The following is a 20,856-nucleotide window of genomic DNA, read 5'->3' as shown; positions in this document are numbered from 1 at the left end:
TATTGCAGTATTGTCTTCCATGGAAAATGAACAAAACTTTTTAAATAAATCACAATTGCTTATTGCTTAGTATGTTGGATAATAAATTCTTTAGTTTATCAGTACCTCACGGCCTTCAAATGTGCATTCTTCAAATAGTTTCAATTACATATACATTCTTTCTCCTGAACAATAAATTATTCTTTAAAAACAAAAAGAGAAAGGAAAAGATACATAATTTTAAAGCAAAGGAAAACCAAAAAACATATATTTTTGACATTTATCTTAAACTTATATGAAAACAACTCTATGTTAGGTGTTTGTTTAAATATAAATAATAAAGGACATTATGTTATTTACAATGTTACATAGTAAGTTGAGAGAGTAAAAAAAAAACTGACATGAACTCATAAAGACAGTAAATGATTTAGGGAAACATCCAAGTAATGTACAATGTGTATTTACAAAAGAATATATAATAGAACTTGTGATATGTGGCCGTTTCCTTTTGACTGCATCTCTCTGCAGTGTTTCATGGGTCTTTGTAGATAGAAATCTTTGTGGCTGGTGGGAAGCAGCCAGAACTAAAAGATAAAACTAGGTCTTCCTTATTTTCACCAATGTGAGCCATGCACCTTTCAACCCCGGGCCAAAAAAAAAAGTTACTGAGCAAATGACCCTGGATAAACTCTAACTATATCAAGACAGTCGCACTTAAATAAGGAAGATACGGCATGTTGCTCTTTGGGACACATTCATAAATACCCAGGCAGAGTGCCATTTTGTAGAAAGCACGAGACTGTCTAGGTACTCTCAAGAACAAAAGTCCTACCAGGCAAGGAAGGAGAGTAGGGTAGTAAAGGAATCTGGAGTGAGAAAAAGGAGTTTTTCATATACTATGCTCCACTCCACATTTCTCAGCGGGATATGATTTCAGACCCAGGAAACAACGTCGCCGTCAAACTTCTGGGCAATTTCTGCTACCTGAAGACCCACAAAAGTTTCCCGTATGCGGGTAACGTAGGTTCACACTCCTTTGGATTGCCACTGCACTCCTGAGTTTATAAACAGGGATGGTGGCATTTAAACATCCTGGAGATGCCTCTGTGAACCCAAATCCGGGGGCCACAGCAGGTAGCCCCGAGGAGTCAGCTGACCTTTCCTATCAAGGGAACCTCTCATTCTATGGACAGAGAGCCTGTCCCAACAGATACGCCACCTCGGTGAGTGACCAGAACCAGTTGGAAAGAAAATTTCCTCTCAATTTTCATCTGTTTTTGCAACCTGAAAATTTACAGTGATTTTTCATACTGAGGAAAATGTTGTTCATTGCTCTCAACAGAAGATTTTATTTATTCCGGAAATTCTCCAGAATGGGACTCCAAATGCCTGAAGAGTTTGAAACAGAAATTTTAGAGTTTTAATTACAGTGGGACTTCTTAAAAATTGAAATAGACTAAGAATGAGTCAAGGTCTTCAAATGCAATATTAGAGTAATTTAGAGAATCTCTTCACTGCTTGACTGCTTTCTCTCCCCTGCCATGAGCTTAACTGATTCTACAGAATTGGGAAATCAGTGCAACCTGGAGAGTTGTCAGGGGCCTCCTTAGGAGAGGTGGACAAGCACATGAAGATACCGCTGAGCACGGAGAAAGTGGCATGGAACCATGAAGGACGCTTGGGATACCAAATACTAAGAGTAACTTCAAGGACCTGTAGACAGGTGTCTCTGTGGATTGTAGAAACACTTAGGAGCTTAATGACATGACTCATGCTCAGCCTGCATTTTTCTTTTAAGATCTCCTTGCATGTCACTTCTTCCCTTTAATTTTAACATAGAGATTTGGTGAAGAAATAGATTCAGTTCACCTGCAAACAAGAAGAGTCACTCTCCTTGACTTCATGTCTGGTATTTTGAACCCCCTGCTAACCTGTTCCCCATTTTGTTCCATGGCTCCTAGGAGGCCACTTGGAACCTAAGTAAAGCTCCAGCCCAATCTGACAGAAATGGGGCTGTGATTTTTTTTTTTTTAATTCTCTTATTTTCCTGGATTAGCAGTTATTTCAAATGTTTCTACCTATAGGCTTTCCTTGGATTGGCAATCCCGAGTGAACGTGCAAAGTATAGACCCATCTTAATCCTGTTTTTGTGACAGTAAAGCAAAAAAGTAAGAAAGGGGGAAAACGGGTGATACAGCTGTAAACAGAGAGGTTAGCACACAGGTGGGAGTCATTTCTGCAAGGAAAGGTGCAATCTTTCCAAGACTATTGCCATTTCCTGATGAGTCATCACTCGTAGGAGGTTCTTACTAATCACAAATCACGTGCACACTGGCCATTCCTGACAAAAATGTTCATGCATAGTTATGACTGAATCAAGGCAACATTGAAAAATGAGAGGAACATAATGAGGACAAAGGAATGGTCAAAAAACTTAAAAATTACTAACCAGGTCACACAGCTGCTCTCCCCCGTGTCTTCTATATATTCACTCCTCTAGACAGTCTAAGAAGGATTTCCCTACGATGACGTCACCAGTATATACAGCAGGCACATTTCACTCTAGAAGGTATTTCAGACAAATTGCTGAGTGTGCTGTTGAAGCTGGGGTATTTGTGCCATAATATATCTGTCCTTGAGCCAAGAAGACACAACCGGTCACTAGCTCCAAAATCAGTGAAAAAACACAAGTCAGGAACGATTGCACCTTTTTCAGCCATGGTTTGCTCTTCAGCTAGATGAGCCGCTGTATCATTCCCCCAGAGAGAGAAAGTGAAACCGAGTCCTCGACTTAGGGGTTGGGTTTTACCCTGATCGGTAGCCAGAACCCCTTTTCTTTGCTATCCCGAAAACTTGGGTTTTTTTTTTGGCCGAGAAAAAAAACCAATCAAAATAAAGTAAATGGTAGCTCCTTTTGTCAAGCAAGCTGTCTTCTGATGAATCATACCGTTTTTGAAAAAAAAAAAAAATCACAATATTACTTTCTTCCTAATATTTAACATGACTTAATGCAGTTTCCTGCTGTAATTAACCGTAAAACGCTGCTGGATCTACTATTATCTCAGAGCTCAGTGAAGCAGACCTTTGGCTGGCAGAGTCGTAGACACAACTCATTTCATATACTGAAAGCAAAAGAATATTTCATACAGAAGGGGAGTATTTGGATGGATGTGCCATTACAAGACGTACTGATTGAGTACTACTTGAAGCAGACAGAGGGACAGTTGCAAATCCTGTAAATCATACATCGAGTCAACGTCATAATGCAATGCACAAGAAGCCAGCAAAAACGGAATTTGCGGGGGTGGGAGAGGGTTTGCTGAAATACTGTGAGAAAGCAATCACAGGAACAGTACAAAACTTGCTCTCGACATAACATAACATAAAGGCACCATTGATATCTTTCTCGTTTGGAAATACTGTAAAAAATTGCTACATATGGCACATAACACATTTGTACATACATATATTTAATTTATAAAAGATTTTTTTTCCTGTTTTCTATTTGCAGGACTGCTAAAATAAAATAAATTGTTTAATTTAAGGTGGAATACTTTATTATATAAAATAAAGTTTTACAGGTGAATCTATGGGTTTATTTCGGTTTTATACAGCAATAGGGTCTTGGTTAGCGATTACACCGGACAGCCTGGCCTGCAATTCTTCCTGCGGAGAGAAGCGGCCTGCTGGGTTAGTCCTGCTGTCAGCCAGGTGGAAGGCAGGGGCTGCCTCAACATTGGCTGCCAGTGGGTTCTGTATGCCCAGGAAAGGTGTATCTTCTCCTACTCTTTCATCCTCTGTTTCACTCTCTGAGTTACTGCTCTCAGCGCTTGTGTTGCTGTCCATTTCCAATCTGTGGGCAATATGACCATTGGGCTTGGTTCTTTTAGCCCGCCGGCTGTTGGTGAGTTTCTTAACCGACTCTTGAGTCAGTTCATACTCCTGGGTCGTTTCATACTCTTCATCCTCCACTATCCTCAAGGGGCTAGGGGGTGGGCTGCGGCTCTCGTGCGCGGGGTTGCAGTGGAAGGAGCTGAACTGCTGAACGTGCTGGACATCCCTCTCCCGCAGCCATGGCGGTGTCACAAGAAGCAGGGGTCTCTCTTCTTCCACGAAGGGACTGACTGCCATGGAGGGCATGGACACCGTCGTGCTGGACACGGGTGGAGACATTTCCGAAGGGGGCGATTTGGGGGAGCTTGGCGTGTGGAAATCTACAGGTGACATACGAGCCGGGGTGGTCATTGCTGATACATACCTGTGTGAGCAGAGAATACCCCGCATAAGTGTGGTAGAATGAGAGCCGTAGAGCAGGGGTGGGGGGTGGGGTGGGGTCAGGGGGCATCGTTCACAATATTATCATCAGATGTCATCCTCAGAGAATTTCTATTCATCGTACACTTCTCGGTTTTTACACTAGGACATTCAGCACCCTTGGAATCTCAAATTAGGTAGCCAAGAGTCTCCTCACAGGAGTGCATGCAAAGATCAGCTAAATTGCCTAGCTCATCAAAGCGTTTGAGGTTTTCGATCTCGTCATGAATTTTAATAAAAGCACGTGAGTTAAGACAAGAGGGCGCCGGGTCCTGGAAACCTCTCAGTTTATCAGGACCAAGGCTCAGGGATTTGGAAGGGAAAGAAGTATTACTTAAATACTATACCTTCCCAAAGGCCAAGGGGTCTTAGAGAATGAAGCCCAAATGGGGAATGGAAGAAGCTCTAAGATGAGTTTCGGAAAGCTGGATCTGCATGCATTTGGATCTGTGGGCCTTGTTTCTCCTTAGCTCAGCTATAAGGTTATGTCTTATGAAAAAAAAAGAGCATAGTAACTTAGATTTATTCCTGATAACAGTGTAACACATTTATGTGCTTTTTTAACTTTTCCATGAAATGTTACTTCTTAACATTCAATTTGCAACTCTCCATCCCAGTGACCATGACATTTCAAAGGTAACTTATTTTGGGCTTCACAGTTACGTCCAGTCTCTGGTCTACCTCTCTTCCAAAGCCCACCGCTGTATGCGTCTCTGGCTTATCTTCTGTGACTGCTCAAGACTGGGCTGTGCCGTGTCGCCTTATGTCATGTTACATCTGATCATGCTCAGTGAATCTAGCTGTCAAGACACTGAGTGCACTGTTTTTACCATATCGTGGTTTCTTCCCCCAGAACAAGAAGACCTGATGTGGCACTGAGAAAGATGCGGCTTATTCAGAGTCACATTTCTCAGCTTGGATAAAAATGTCACCAATGCGTAGCACTAAAGGACTCTTTTCTTCACATTGGCATTTGCAGAGTCTAATTTGACATGACCTGTGATGACACAGGACAGCATCTTCTGAACTCTAGCTAACAGGAACAAGAAACCTATTAACTCTTGTGCTTATCAGCCATGATTCTGAGTCATATGGAAGTGAGATCTGGCTGTGTCTAAAATGGGAAGGTGTCTAGAGATGGAAATATTTGGGGATCAAGTCTCCAGACCTTTTGTTTCGGGGATACCTAAATTAAGCGCTCTGAGAAATGCTAATTCAAATCCAATCAACCCATAAAAGTGACTCGTCTTTTCCCTCCATGATGCCTAGGTTCAGGTATATCTTGCAGTCCTAGCTAATATCTGGGGTATGAAAGGAAGCAGGGAAATGTCAAACTTTAAAGACAAATATCACATGTAGTGACGAAGACAGAATTTATCCCTAAACTCTTTTTCAGGTTTCTAAAAGGACTGAATTAGGACAGACTTCATACATAAAGATATAATTACATGAATTTAAGACTAATGTTTTAAACCAGTTTTGGACCATGTCTGCTTTTTCACAGATGAGTTACAGAGCAACCACTAATTCCATAAAACTCTGAAATACTATTTGGGGGTAAAGGCTTTTGAAAAAAAGTAATCAGCAGGCTCTATATGACCTGCAGCCTCCAAACCGGTCTCCTTTGAGGTAATTAGTTCCCAGTGCATGAGTGGAAGGGTATATCAAAATTATCTCCACCCATGAAAACCAAGTAAGTATCACTTCGGCATGGTGTAAACCTTTTAGTAAGTGGTCAGAGATTAGACTGAGAAGACAGTAAAGTCAACAAACCAACAGACAAAAACCCCGCTGGATTTGAAAACAAATAAGTAACAGCTTACTGATGGGCTAGGAATGCTGGTTGGGTATAACTTTCTCCCCCAGTTTAGGTGAAAATGGATCCGGAGAATCTATGAATTCAGTATTCTTATTGAGCGTCGCTTTCAGCTTACTTCGCTCTGATCTTTATTTTACCTTTGCTGTGACTGCCCCCCTGACCCAACCCCACAGCCCCAGAAGAAAGCCAACACATTCTGGAATAAGGGCCACGTCAAAGGCAGTATCTGCCTTGGAAACCTACCGCGAAGACTGCGAGGTGAAACATACGAGAGACTTATTGAGTCATCCCTTGTTGGAATGCCATAAAGAGATACTATCTGGAGGGATGCCAGCCGTCCCTACAACCGTCAGCAATGACACAGCCCTTGATTTGACTTAAGTGAGGCTGGAAGGTAAGGAAGAGTTAACACGTGCGACCGGGAGTCCAGCTCGACCAGAGTTTGGATAACTGGCCACTTAGAATTCTAGAAGGGTCCTGATCGATCACTGAGGCCAGCATTCTGCTCTCAAGGTACAATTGAGGAAACGGAGACATCCCCTCCCCCCCCCCCCAGCCCCGAGGGTCTGAGCCTAAGGTCAGAGCTAGGAACTCCGAGTTTGCTGCACCTTCCACATCGAATCATTCCAGCTCTTTAGGAGTCTGTTGCCTGTCAGCCACGGGGATGATGCGAGAAGCTCGCGAGCAGTGAGTTCAGTCAAACCCAAAGATGGCTTCGTCAACCAGAAGCACTCCTAGACCAGGCATCTGCCGCCCCTTATTCTCATTAGAGTGGGTTCCTTAGGTGGGACCGCAGGTCCTCTTACTGGGGTGCTCTCTCCTCTGTAGTAGCTTTGCCCTTCAGTTTTACCTTTCACTATGAGGAGAATCTCGGTAGGAGTCAGGGGTTTCTCTGGCATGCCTGAGGAAGCTGTTACACTCGCGAGGGCCTCCCAAGCCATTAAGACGTCCTCTTGGGCCCCCAGTAGGGCTGCTGTGCCTACTGTTTTCTACAGATGACATCACGATGACAGAGTGGCTTTCTGAAATGATGCTTTCAGTGTGTCCGTTGCTCCAGCTACAGAGGAAATGTGAGAGGCATAGAGAGAGAGAGAGATTTTTAATTATAGGCACACATGGAAATGAAAGGAAGTGATCCGACAAGTCTTGCGAATGACTGGTGCATCAGTAGTTCACTACGATATGACTTGTCTCAGAATAGAATTGTTTATAAAGTTGCTTGCTACCGACAGGATCTTGATTTAGACTGGCTTTGCAAGGGTACACTTTATTCATGTGTTCACCCATTCAACACACATTTACCAGATGCCATTTCGTACTAAGTATTCTTAGTCTCTCTGTTCTTGAGTGTCTTAGATTAAGGAAGCACTTGTCTCATGGGCCTCACTTGGAAGTGTAGTGCTACCCTTGGTAGCACGCATTCGGATAGCACCAGAGCATGTGAGAATTTAGGGTTCAGCTATTTAGCCAGTTCTCATGTGCATATCCCAGGGCAATCCAACCACTGGAAGAAGTCAACTTCTAAGTATTGTATGGCATCTGAGACAAACTCTTCCCAGTGTAGTAATTCTGTGAATGGTCAGGCATGAGAAAAGACGATCTCTAAAATAAGGGACATCGATCCTATAAGGTAGGTATCGTTTCCCCTTACTCTGCTAACGGAAAAATTGAGGCTCAGATTCAAACAGCAATTAAGCGGCAGAGCCAGTTTGACGTCCAAAGTCTGTTTTTGTCCCAAGCCATACGTTCTACTGTACCTCACTGCCTCATAAGTACCTCCTGTCCCTTTTGTAGGCAGTGAGAGCAAAAGACAATGTGTAAAGATTCGTTCTTAGAGAAATGCCATGCGATTTTTTATTCTCATACCTGTGACTGGGAGTCTGGGTGACAGTAGTGGAGTGATGAGCTGTCGAAGTGTAGTGACTGGTGGAAAAAGACGTCTCCGCCTCTCTCTCGACAATATGCTCGCTGGAGATGACATTTTTAGATACGTATTGCTGGATAAACAAAGAGGCACAACTTGAAGATTTAGGGAAGTCAAAATGCTAACAATGTCACATGCACACACACAAAAATCTCTACTTCTAATACACATGCTTCGTAATAAATTCTGTTTTTCCAGTGGCCAGACGACAAAACCTATCCCAGCTACTGTAGTCTTTAAATTAGGTAAATGGAGTTGATGGATTGCTCTTTGGATACGCGCGCAATGTAGGTTCTGCAGTCACGACTACGTTTTATCAGAAACAGACCTATTTCTTCTCTTTCGTTTCCAATTGATAACATGACTAGAATTCAATACAAAAGTCTGCCCAATACTTATTTTTGTAATAGTTGTTGCAAATCAAAAACGACGAACAGATATTTGAGTGCAACAAAAGAACAGAGATGGTTTGTCTCGTTTCAAATTTCAAGTCACTAGAAGAATGAAAAAAACCTCTGTTTTGAATCTATCTTTCTCTTTTAATTTCTCAGCGCCCGTGGTGCCCTAATGATATGGTTGAAATTTTTAACTTGTCAGTGGTAAGACTAACAGGGCTACTGAGAGATTTGAAAGACTTAACAACAGTTGTCAAGGTTACACATCTTGACAAACCATATAATAGAGGGCCTTACATTTAGTGCAAGTAGATTCTACTTTATTTTCACCACCAAATCACAGTAGCTCTTACCGCCTTTTATTGGTGAGAGAGGGACATCTTTAAATTGCCTTTTTTTTTTTTTTAATTTTTTTTTTTTTAATTTTTTTTTTAAATTGCCTTTTAAACACTGTTAGTATTTACACCAAATGGAGTTAAATAACGGGTAAAGACACGGATAGGAATAGTCTTAGATGAAATAGGGCAGTTTATCATCTGATGGGTTATGGGCTCTAAAAGAACCTGATATATTCATGGAAACCAAAAAAAAAAAAAAAAAACTGCAACTTGAATTATGCTTGAAATTATGGCTGGTTCTCTTAACCACGGAAAGGTTATTCCATGTGGATCTTTGCTTTAAGGAAAAGAGAGATGGCACTGTCATATGTAACGGTCTATTTTTAGTCTGCGTACCAAATGACTCTTGCGCCTTGGAAGGCAATGTAAGCTCAGTGAATCTAATGAAAATCATGTTTAAAAATGATACAACCCTCACTAGATGCCACTGGGCTAAGTGTTTTATATGGATTATCTTTTTAATGCCCGCAAGAACTTTTTGAAGTAGGTTTTATTTTTATGATGAAGAAACAGGGTTTAGAAAAGTTAAAGCTCACAGTGACATAGCTTGAGCCATAATTGGAATCCAGGCAGTCATTCTGCCTCCTATGTGTTATATAAAGTGACAGATTATAGGTGTGTCAGTAGTGAATGAATCTAGCAACTGTGCGGAACATTCCAATGAACATACTGGTAGGGGGAGGAACGCAGCCAGTATGTTAATTTATCAGCACCTAACAGTCTCCTGTGGGTCTTTCCTACAAGACTTGCCGGTGGTTGAACCTCCAGCAACCCTGAACTTGGGTCTCTGATATATTTGCTCCACACAAAACCCATCTTTGACTATAGGATAGAAAATGGTACTGCAATATAATCTTCCAGCTTTGCCCATAAAAAGCCAGACATCAGAGGGGAATGGAGAAAACAGGAAGAATGATGGCAGAGTAGGAAGGTAGAACTCCAGAAGCCAGGAGAGCTGAGTCCAGCTCTGCCCTGGCCCTTATCTGTAAAAAAAAAAACTATGTAAAGACTCTCAGAATCTAATATTTGATGACTTCATTATATTTAAAAGCTGAATGCTCCATAAATTTAAAAAATAGATCTTCCAATGATGAAGGATGTATTTCCTCTGGACGGTTTGGCATCATGTAGAAAGAGTTGGAAAGTATTAAATTCTTCTGGTTTGGCTACTGAGAAGCAAGGTTGGTAATGGCCTTGACCTTTTCATGCCCTAATGTCTCCCTTTGTTAATCAGAATCAGTAAATCATCAGGCACCGGGCAAATGAGTCTAATAAAAAAATAAATGACTCTAGAGCCTCTAGTTCAGTTATCAGGGCTAATCAGTTATAGACTGAAGCAGCCTTCATTTCAAAGTATAAAAAAAAACAAAACATTTCCTTCTGATTCTTCTATCATGGATTTTATTATTTTTCTTTCTTTCTTTTTTTTTTTTTTCTGCTCTTTCTTCTGGTTATGGTTTCCCTACAGAACAAACCCAACATGGTTATTCCAATTCCTTAATGAGCACTTTATAAGAGGAAACGTGCTTGTTTTACAGTCACCAAATCCACTTCAAAAAACGTTCCCGTTATTTTCTCTTGGCGAAACCTTGGATTCCTGGAAGCCCTGGTGATTAATGGCAGCAGCTAAGAGCCTAAGAGCTTTAGAAAATAAACTTCAAGGTGCCTGAACAGAGGAGAGATGCTGAGCTTTTCCACTGGCCAGAGTCAACATACATTCACCAGCTGCACGTTCTCGGGGGGTGGATTGGGGTGATGGGGCCCGTTGGCTATGTTCACCATGTTGTTTCGTTCAGAGCGAAGACTCTGCCGAAGCCGGTCATGAAGCTTTTTCCGTTGCTTCCTGGATAGGAAAAAAGGAGCATTTATTTTTTCTATTATTTACATTTTTCAGTACAGTCAATTCTTTCTTCTACCAACACACAACTCAAGGCAGTGGCTTGGGAGGGAGGGCGGAGGAGGGAGGCAGTGCCACTTCATCTCAGGAGGGGAATCACCTATTCTTAGCCAGTAGATTTAAGAAGCTGCATGGGATTCTTACAGAAATTGAACTGGACTGCTGAGAGATAAAAAAAAAAAAAGAAGTCAAGTTGAGAGCTGGCGAATACCCCAACTTTCCTAATCAGTCCATCTTTGCCTAAGTCTTAGGGATGGTCATAGGTAACAATTCATGCTATGCAACTGACAAGGTTGATTTCATTTATAGTTTTGCCTGTCTGTGTGTCTTTCAAGAAAATGCAGTTAGTGTTTAATCTGTGCATCACACATAGTGTGTGTATGTATGGAACTGTACGTGAGTGAAGATACGTACTTATTTTGCCGGTAGATTTTGGCACAATTATAATATGATCCTACTCTATTACCACTTCTTTCTGTAACTAGGGAATGAATATTCACGTATTCAGATCGAATATAATAAGACTCATAAGGGGGATTCCGTGAAGGCTTATTTATCTCTATCGCTTGCTCAATTCTGGCAACACACTAAATCCTGGGACATTGAGAAAATGCCATCCATGCCCTTACTTTTATACCATAAGAGCATATTGTCTTTGTTCCTCAACTTGGATCGTAATATTAGTCCCATGACTAGTTTTGGCTCAAGATTTTATATGATGAAGTGACAAAATAAAACAAAGCTGTTAATAACATTATTTCAGCCTTGAAGCAGGAGTTCTATGTATGAAAGAAAAATGAAAAGAATTCATGTCAAACGGTAATTGTATTTGTTAACATGAACCCAGCTTTTAAAGGACCAACAAAGCAAACACAAATCTGTTTTCATGTTTCTCTTTTATTCTTTCAAAGCAAGTTTTGCTTAATTCTCCTCCTGTGAGATTCCTTTTGTACATCTCTCACTTTGGGAGCATTGGAACCGGTCACCTAATTAGATGGAATTGAAAATTCATCACGATCATATTTTTTAAAAACCCCTGCATTTCAAACAGCACCAAATGCTCCCTTTATCCGCTAAGTCTGAGTACAGTCGGACGTGTCCTCAGCAGTGAGATGACACGCTCCTCCCCCACAGACACCTGCGTGTGTCCCTGTACAACCCTGTCCCTCCCGCCCTTTCTTCGGTCGTGGGACTGTGGTCAATTATCAGAAGTCTTCTGAACACTTTCACACAAATAGGCAAAGCTTTCTAATGTACGTGATTAGGAAAGGTCCTCAAAATGGATTATTCAGGAGGAAAAAAAATAAGGAGAAAATCCCTCTGTGGCGCCCACCCCATTTTTTCAAGACCAGGCAGTGGAGCTTGCCGGCCAGGCTGTCTGTGCGCTAAGGAGAGAGGGGGTGAGGAGGGCGTTTACTTGGTTTTGCAGTAGGCCACCACACACATGATGCCGACCACAAGCAGCGCAATGCAGATGCCGGTGATGGTGAGTACTCTCTTCTGGTAGAGCTCCTCCGCTTCTGGAAAGGGACGAGAGCAGACGTCAGCAAACGTCCCTGACCCTTGCCGGGACTTACAACTGAACAGTTGGCATGCTGTATTGTCCATGTTCACAAGAAAATACCCACGGGACACTTCACTCCTCTTGCAGACGTACTTAAGGTGTAGCATACTCTGCACTACATTTTGAGCATAAGATGGCAAAGCCCGTTGGGGGCCATTCATAATTTAAAAAATGATATTATTCAATTACTTTAATGATAAGTTATAGATATATGTGTACTAAACTGACACATCATAAACATTAATTATAAAATAATGATTTGGTTAAAACTGTAGATTTTATTTTTTAAAAAAATCTCTTGCAAAGACAACAGGAATCAACACCAGTAAAAGGAGCCGGCATTGGCACCACTGGGACCCTCTGTCTCCTTCTTTCCTTCTTCCCATCCTCCCAGCCCCCTCCCCCCTCCCTCACCCTGAGCCTCTTTGGATTTCCCAGCTATTTCCTATTCCTGTGGTCTTTACAAAGAGCCACTTCTAACTTAAAAAAAAAAAAAAGAAAATCAAAGACATTTGCAAACATGAGCTTGACTTGTAGTTAGCAACAAAACCGATGCAGGATCCCTATGATTTAACAGTAAAATGCAAACATAAGCACCATGACAGGGAGTAGCAGGGCACTGTATCAGAGAAACCCCATACGATGGGTGGGATCGTCCCGTCCTGGGCCATGATGAAGATTTGTCCTTTGAGGAACAATTATTATTACTTCACCAGTTGTACTTAGAGACCTAATTTATGGCACTACAAAACCACTGGCACAAATGATACATGATTTGAAATAGATTGTACTCTCCTGCATTGACCAACTTGGCCAATTAGCTAATGTCGGTTGCACTAAGGAGATGGGATGCTTAGAACTTTCAGGTGAAGGTACTGCTGTACCCCCAGTGCAAGCAGTTTCTGCTTCATGGAAGGCTTTCTATTTGCCAGTCGGGTTTTGTGGGGCTAACTTGCTTAGACTATGGTAGGTCAGGTTCTTAACAAGATTGGCTGATTTAATGGTGAACCTGATCCTCTTAGGAGCTAAGCTTCCAACCAGTCCAATCACACGTATTATTGGGAGATATTCACGAGTTCAATGAGAAAGATGCATAATAAGCAGTGTGAGCTGTATTTGCTCTTCTGATTAACAAGCTGGTCAAGAACTGGGGAATATTTCACCGATGAAGGTCTCTTATCTGGACATCAACATGGGGCCTTATGGAACATTTTCAGTTTACATTCTCTGTCTCAGCAACCACACTTTTTTTCTCTGCTGAGAGAGGGCAAGTCGCTGGAAGTCTTCTTGAAATGAAAAAGTGCAATGTAATTTCTATGATACAGTAGACTTTATCATTAAACAAAACATTTCCTACAAGCCAAGCCCATGGTAATCAAATTCCAGTTAACAGGTCAGGAACATTGTCAAATCAAATTAATAAGAGCACTGATTATTATTAACAGGAGGAAGAGAAAGAAGTAAGAGACCAGAATACTGCAGAGATTATACAAAAACAAACCAAAAGTGTTGGAAGTGGAAAAGAAACAAACGGAGAGGACAGACGGGCTGACAGAATGACGGAGAGAGGGAGGAAGCAAGGTAGGAGGGAAAACAAGGTTAAGAAGTGAAGGAGCGATCTGAAGTCCCTGGCACAGCATGCCTGGTACTAAGGGAGGAAAAATAAATACATAAAAGAAAACCAGAGGGAGGAGGTGCTGGGGTGGGAGGAAAGGTGGATGCAGATTTGGAAGGGTTATCCCATACAGCATAACTCCTAACCTAGACTGGCGGTCACGTGGAAGCCACAATTAGAAAGCAAAGCAGCTGGTGCAGCTGATGCATTGCGGGGCGACAACGGACCAGGAGACATAGAGCGGTGTCACGTAGTTTTGTGCCGCAAAAGTCAAATGAGGACGTGGCACGTGGATGCTTGTATGTTAATTGCGAGTGTCTGCTGCCTCCTACCTCCCCTCCCACATAGACACAGGACAGGGAATTCAATTTCATAAGGTGTTAATCTGTGAGCTGATGCCCCTGGGGCCTCCGCCTGGATGGGGCACCCGGATCAGTTTTCAGCACTAAGTCTAAACAGCAAAGGCATCGCCCCACTGGTCCTTCTCCAGGGATGCAGGACACAGAGCAGGGATCCTTTGGTTGTGATGAACTGGTTACAAACCAGAAGTGTAAAAGTATCATTGCCTAGAAAATGAAGACCCTACTATACCTCTTTCGCTTACTCTCTTTTTTTCTTCTTTCCAAATGGCAAGCACTTGGCAGCATTGCCATCTTCCCATTCTGTCTTTAGAAAAACCTGGGAAATCGCTTCTGCACACTGCAAAAAGAGGACCTAGCCAAGGGCCATAGGGGGAAAGGCATCGTGCCTCTCACGGACTCTTTGGCAAGTTTTTTGGTGGTTGTTAATTATAAAATAGACTAATTTGGGTTTGTGAACAAATCGTATATGATGACTTGCCCATTCTTCCTAGGTTATGTCAGAAGACACAGTTTTTCCAGGAAAGTCAATCATGGAAATAGAGAGGCAGCCCAGTAAAGGCCAAAGGGCAAAAGAAAAGTGCTAAATGAACTAATTAAAACCGAGGCCCCTAGAACACAGATGTGGATCAGGGTTCTGTATTCACATCAGCATGTTTGCGTTAAATGTTTTTCGTCTAAGTTTCTGATTTTCCAGTGGTTTACTAGATCAGGTGACCCTCACAAAATAAATGTGTTCAAAGAGAAATACCTGATGAACAATAATATAAACAATGAGTCTTTTTAAAAAACCCTCCCCCCCCCCCCCCTTATTTTTTTCCTAGTGTGACAGTGTCAATAGGACAAGAACAGATTAGAGGCAGCGTTGAAAAAAAAGAATCCATCAGGCTCGTTGGCGGATCTGCCTTATTAATGAGTTGCAACACTTCTGAGTCTTTATGGTTTGGCTGGATGCATTGAATGAACCAGATCAAGCATGTTTTTCAGACTGATCTGGCTAGGCCAAGAGACAGAAGCCTTGGCTGTCTCAATTTTAATTGACCTTTAAAGTCGGATTTTCCTTAAGGATGGAATGTTCTGGCTGGCTGGGGACTTTGGAACCTCTGGAAGGTTTGCCCTTAAGAGGTCAAACCTTAAGCTTACCAAAGTAACCCCTGGTGTGGGTACCACATCAGTGTGCCTTTACTAACCCTTCAGATCTTATTGAGGGAGGTTATACATCTGAAATATCCATCACCCTACTTCATTGTTTGGGAAGAGAAATATTAAATTTAATAATTATACCCTAAAGTGATAAAGCAGGAAAGATGCTGTTAGAAGAGGGGAGGTGACGGTGGTATTTTTTTCTTCCTTTCAGGTAAGGCCAGTAAGTCTTTTTCGAAGTGGGATAATTTTTATCCCAAGGAAAGTAACCTGAATAGATAACTCCCCTCGTGTAGACCACCCGCCCCCTGCGGGATGTTGGTGGGACCTCTTGTGTTCCTTACTCTTGGGTGACGTTCTCTGATGTGCAAAGGACCACTCACATGAACGTGGGGCTATTCCCATCAAATGAATAGTTTTCTCTTGGAATATTTTTGGGGGCAATGAGCAATTAATTGAGTTTCTATCCCTGGAATGGATAGAGCTTGTAACAACCTGATTTTCCACAAATTATGGGAAGTACATTAGGTGTAGACTGTGATGTTATCATTGAAATGAAACTCACCGCATGATGTCACTGACACCAGCTGGTGGGGGACCAGATATTCCTTTATTGACCAACGGTCACGTTCCTGGGGGCCTGCACTGTGGAGCCTCTGGAAGAATAGAATGGCTTCCCCTTCCTCCCAAGACTGGCCTTTTCTCCCAACTCTTTAGGGTGAAGGCTTTCCAAAGAAGTCTGCCCCCAATTCACATGCTCATAGGAGATATTTTACATTTGCAGTGTGAAAATGTCTATTTGATTACTTGTTGGGATATAGTGACTCAAGTTTAATTCTGTTAGTGCTAGAATTTCCAACTAAAATAGCACAAGGCTATTTCATTCTGTTTTCTGTTTCCTTGTTCATGAGATAATGAAATCGACTGGAGCAGTGCTTGAGTATCTCCAGAAAACCAGAGTAATCCAAGTCTATGCATATAATATGTTGCAGATTAAGATGTTACTACATTAATAGATGGTTTTTACATTGTATGTCAAGCTCCCATCAGCCTAAAACGTGGAGCGCTCTTACACTGACGTATGTAAAGCTTCTCCTGTTCTCAGGCTTCTGGTTTGGTTCTTCCTACAGCCTTATAAACCACTCCAACGTACCCCAGCTCGGAAATAACAGCATGGCCAGATCAACCAGTGGGTCAGAGAACATGGGATATATGTGAATTTGCAGCAGGTAAGGTGATTTTAAACTCTAAGTGAAAACTGGGAATCTAAAAGCTGGTGCACTCAGTACCATGTTGGTAAACTAACCATAGATTGAAGGCAAAGAAATCACTGTTATAGCTGTATGATCCCTTCTAAAGAGAAAGGAAATTAGTTAGGAACTGAAAGGGAAGAATAGACAGGGGGGAAAACATAAAAAGGGTTTCAGCTCATAGGCTCTAAATTCTGCAGGCTAAAAGGAATGATGATTGGTCCATACCCATAAATTCAATCCCAAGATGCTCTGCCAATGCAGAAAGTTGACAAAAAAAAAAGAAAGAAAGGGAAAAAGTTTCAGAAAAGAGCAATACACTCTGCACTCCAAAACACATTACACACGACTATTATGGCTCTGTGCGTGCACATTGAACAGACAAACGGCGGATGGTTAAGGAAGCAGTGCTCAGGTACGCCCCCATGAGTCCACAGAGGGAACTTCTCTTTTAAGAGGTGCGCAGATACCAGCACACTGTATCTTTATTAACCCTTAAAAGACCTTACTGAGGGAGAAGTTGTACGGCTGAACTCTCGTCTATGCTGTTTCATTATTTGGGAATCGAATACTGTATTTATCATCAGAGACAGCATTTGGCATTATTTCATTCTTCTCTTTTCAAAAGGCAGACTTGAAGTTCCAGGGAGGTGAAATTGTTTTGCCCAAAGACACACAGTGGCAGAGCTAGGAGGTGAAGCCAAGTAATTTGGTTGGAAAATTTCATCACAATGCATTTATATAGCTATGCTCTAATATTTCTTGTTGCTTTAGTTATTTTTAAAAAACTATTTCCTTTTCTCCAAACCTTCTACTCTCTCCACCACGTACATGACAAGGAGCAAACATTTCTGCTCAAAAAGCCAGACGGGGCACTGGGGCACTGGAGCCTGCTTCCAGTTTTCCATATAATTCCTGTGTGGCATAGGACAGCTCTGAATGCCTCACTTTTTCAATGGGTTAAAAAAAGAAAAAAGAAAAAAGAGGTGGGGGGAGGATGCAATTCCTGGGTTCTTTAGTTAAATTTAATTTACTACTTCTTCAAATCACGAAGAGCCAATTAGATGATCACTTCCCAGTGCTTAGCTCCAATGCCCAGATGACAGCTGAAGGGCACAGGCACCCAGGGAAGCTGCAGGGCTGCCCAGGGAAAGGGACTCAAAGTTGTGTGCTCACAGCCCACAGTCCTGGCAGACCTGACTGACGAGGGACCGGGATTGCAGGACCAGCAGAACCTGCACAGGCTCAAGTGACGAAATGGGGCCGAAAAACCAAAACAAACAGAAAAAACCAAAGACCTCTGGAAAGGACCCATTCCATTCTTGAAACAAAAACTTGTTAACCAGATTTCATCATGTGCGGCCCTTCAGGATTTCCTTATTTGTGCGTGGGTGGTGGAGAGGCAGGTGGGAAGGAGGGGCAGGATAAAAACCAACAGAGGGGTTCTGTGGTCTATCTTTCTTCCCTTGGTCACTGATTAGAGAGGTACCAGGACAGTCCCCCAAATATGACAAGGCATCTGTTAAGTTTGAAAACAGGTGGTAGAGGGGTATTTCTCTTACAGAAGCATCAGTTTGGACGTGAGCAAAGCCCCTCATATAGAGAAGGGAAAGGAGGAGGTAAGTATGTTTGGAGTCATCCTCGTTTCAGGTCCTTTCTCTGCCATTTACCTGTTCAGTGACTTTGGACAAGTTAATTTCTTGTTGACAAAATGCTTATGATATTGATAAATGCCTCACAGGGTGACCCTGTGGAATAAAGGAGACATGAAGTATGTCTGCCAACAGCAGAGGGGTTCAACAGCGTGGGGAACAGACATATCTGGAGATTTACTTTGGGCCACTTACTGCATGGATGTAGGTTTACTTCTGATTAATTTGACGGCCCTCAAAACTCTGATAGCTCCTGGGATATCTCAAGAATTTAGATTTAGAAAAAGAAACTTGCCACCTCTTAAGGAAATGAAGTTTCCTAGATTTAATCTATATCTATATATAGAGATGATATAGATATATACATAGTGCATCTAGTAACAATGATAAAGAGGCACTTGATATAACAGAGAGTTCCGTTTGCCTTGAGTCCAGGGTACTCAGGCAAATCACCTACATTTTTCATAAATTTAAAGCCAGAGGATGTAGGGTTACTTTGGTTGCACAATGTTCACAGCAAAATTAACAACTTTTCCCAATCCAAACGATTTCTCTTACCTCTGTGCAACGTTCAATTTGACAAACTGACACCCCCCCCCCCCGCCCCCATTTGTTTCCTCCATATAAACTTCGGAACATCAAGATACCAAAATTCATTTTCCGAAGAACTGATCATAAATTTCCTTACACATTTACGTGAGAAAGTGACTCACTTTTTCTCCCTAGAACCCTATCTCTTGCCTTTTCCTCCTACGTCAGTAATAATTTAAGGGTTAAAATCAAGAGATAACTACAGAAACTCTTTCCAGAGAAGAGAATCGCGATCCCGTGCCTACGTGAACACTGCTGATCGTCTGTGTTAGTTGCGCAGAAAGCTTGGTTACGTCTTCAGTGAAGTTGCGGCATGCTCGTGCATACATGTCACTGCATTTACGGTTTCAGAGGTGAGTCTGTGAGCCTAACTCTAATCTCATTTCATGGGAAGTCATTCATATCAGGCAGCTCCAATTTCAGTAACTCAAAGGGAAATTGGTACTTAAAATTGGAATCTCTTCTGGCTACAAGCCCTAACAAGGAAACAAGCAGAGGAAGCATGCATCAGTCACACTAGTCCCATAGCAAATACTACTCTAATTTATTTTTTACTATTGGTGGCTACATTTATTTCATTGTGAGTCAGAAAAGTAGGATACACAAACACTTTTCATTTTCTGAAGCGGTCATTACTTTCTATCTTTTCTATTTAATCTAATGTTGGCTTAGGCTTATTACATATCATGTGTCTCCTATTGAACTTCTGCCTAGCCACTCCATTTTTCAAATTAAATTAGTGATTCCAAAACACGAAGGTTACTGTAAACAATTTAGTTTCCTTTTCTACATGTGATTTCCTGCTGCGCAGTAAGCAGTATAAAAAATTAATTTAAATCTAAGAGTCTTCAGAAATTATTAAATATTGACTCGCTAATCCTTTGTTTTAGGATTTTTATAATAGTTTGAAGAAAACTGATTAACCTGTAGGTTAATTTAAATTTTCAATTGCATTAGAGAAAAGAACAAGAAAACTTTTTTAAAAACTGAAACTGTCCATGCATGCAATTATAATTTCTGTTAACTCTGAAGACATTCAGGATTTTATTCCTTAACATCTTGGGTCTCCTTATGCAAATAATCTCAAAGAGGTAGGTGTCCTCTTGACTTTCTGCCCCTCTGAGGTTTCTAGAGGGGTCCTGTCAATGTCATTTCTAAATAGGAGCAACTTAGCACCTGACTTCTAATTTTCGACTTACTTACCTTTACAAATGTAGATTTTTTTTTTTTCACATATACCAACCCATATTGCCACTGAGCCCTTCGAAACGTAATAGGAAACTCTCTCCTTCCTTCCAAGTTTCCACATGCCATGAGCAAGTATTGATGCATTCACAAAAACACACACAGTGAAATCTCACTAACGCTCAGCTGGAGTTAATGATAATTTTGTCATAGGTTGAGTGTGTCTTTATTCTACTTTCAGCAAGATACACGTTTGATAAAGAAATTAATAACTTCAGAGAGTTTTTAAAACATTTAGAAAAGTCAACACAAATAATTTAGGCACTAGTAACCTATGGTTCAAAAATACTTTTAAGGCTAAGTAAGTTTACTCATTCTGAGAATATGCCTACAAGTTCTAAAATTGTACTCTTTTAAAATAGTCTATAATTTGGGCTATTCTATAATTACTTCCTATTAAATGTTAGTTTATACATGACCTATTTGCTCCATACTGCCTGTAACTATTGAAGCTGTGAGTGCTTTTTTTCTAGAACGCCTATAAATTGATTATCGATTGTCTATATACACACACACACACACACACACACAATGATGAACACAATCCTTTCAAGTAGGAATTCAGTGTCAAGAAGGGTGAAATTTGAAGCTGACTAACCTTGACAATATCTTCCTAGAAAGTACTATAAATATGCTTTATTTCAAGGAAAATGGCTTCCTTCAAGAACACGCTATAAAATATACATGTGTTCCTTTCTTTTATATTTTAAA

At 41.3% G+C, this 20,856-nt stretch overlaps 1 protein-coding gene across 10 annotated transcripts in view; it reads right to left on the bottom strand.

The window, feature by feature from the left end:
• Positions 1-531: 531 nt before the first annotated feature.
• NRG1 (neuregulin 1) overlaps positions 532-20,856 on the bottom strand; it is a 1,032,964-nt gene continuing 1,012,639 nt past the window's right edge. For 5 of the 10 annotated variants that reach the window (XM_032618349.1, XM_032618347.1, XM_032618348.1 and 2 more), the window contains 5 exons: positions 12,144-12,246; positions 10,546-10,672; positions 7,979-8,109; positions 6,963-7,169; positions 532-4,237 (listed from right to left, as the gene is read on the bottom strand). In XM_032618349.1, coding sequence (XP_032474240.1) covers positions 3,586-4,237; positions 6,963-7,169; positions 7,979-8,109; positions 10,546-10,672; positions 12,144-12,246 — 1,220 coding nt within the window. In that variant the 3' untranslated portion in view covers positions 532-3,585. Of the gene's footprint in view, positions 4,238-4,640; positions 4,783-6,962; positions 7,170-7,978; positions 8,110-10,545; positions 10,673-12,143; positions 12,247-16,885; positions 16,910-20,856 lie in introns of all 10 variants that reach the window. The other 5 variants (XM_032618343.1, XM_032618346.1, XM_032618344.1 and 2 more) reach the window with 2 other exon arrangements.

This window comes from Phocoena sinus, chromosome 21 (assembly GCF_008692025.1).
Source record: "Phocoena sinus isolate mPhoSin1 chromosome 21, mPhoSin1.pri, whole genome shotgun sequence".
Taxonomy (NCBI): domain Eukaryota; kingdom Metazoa; phylum Chordata; class Mammalia; order Artiodactyla; family Phocoenidae; genus Phocoena; species Phocoena sinus.
The sequence above is the reverse complement of the archived record's forward strand: the minus strand, read 5'-3'. Positions and strand labels throughout refer to the sequence as shown.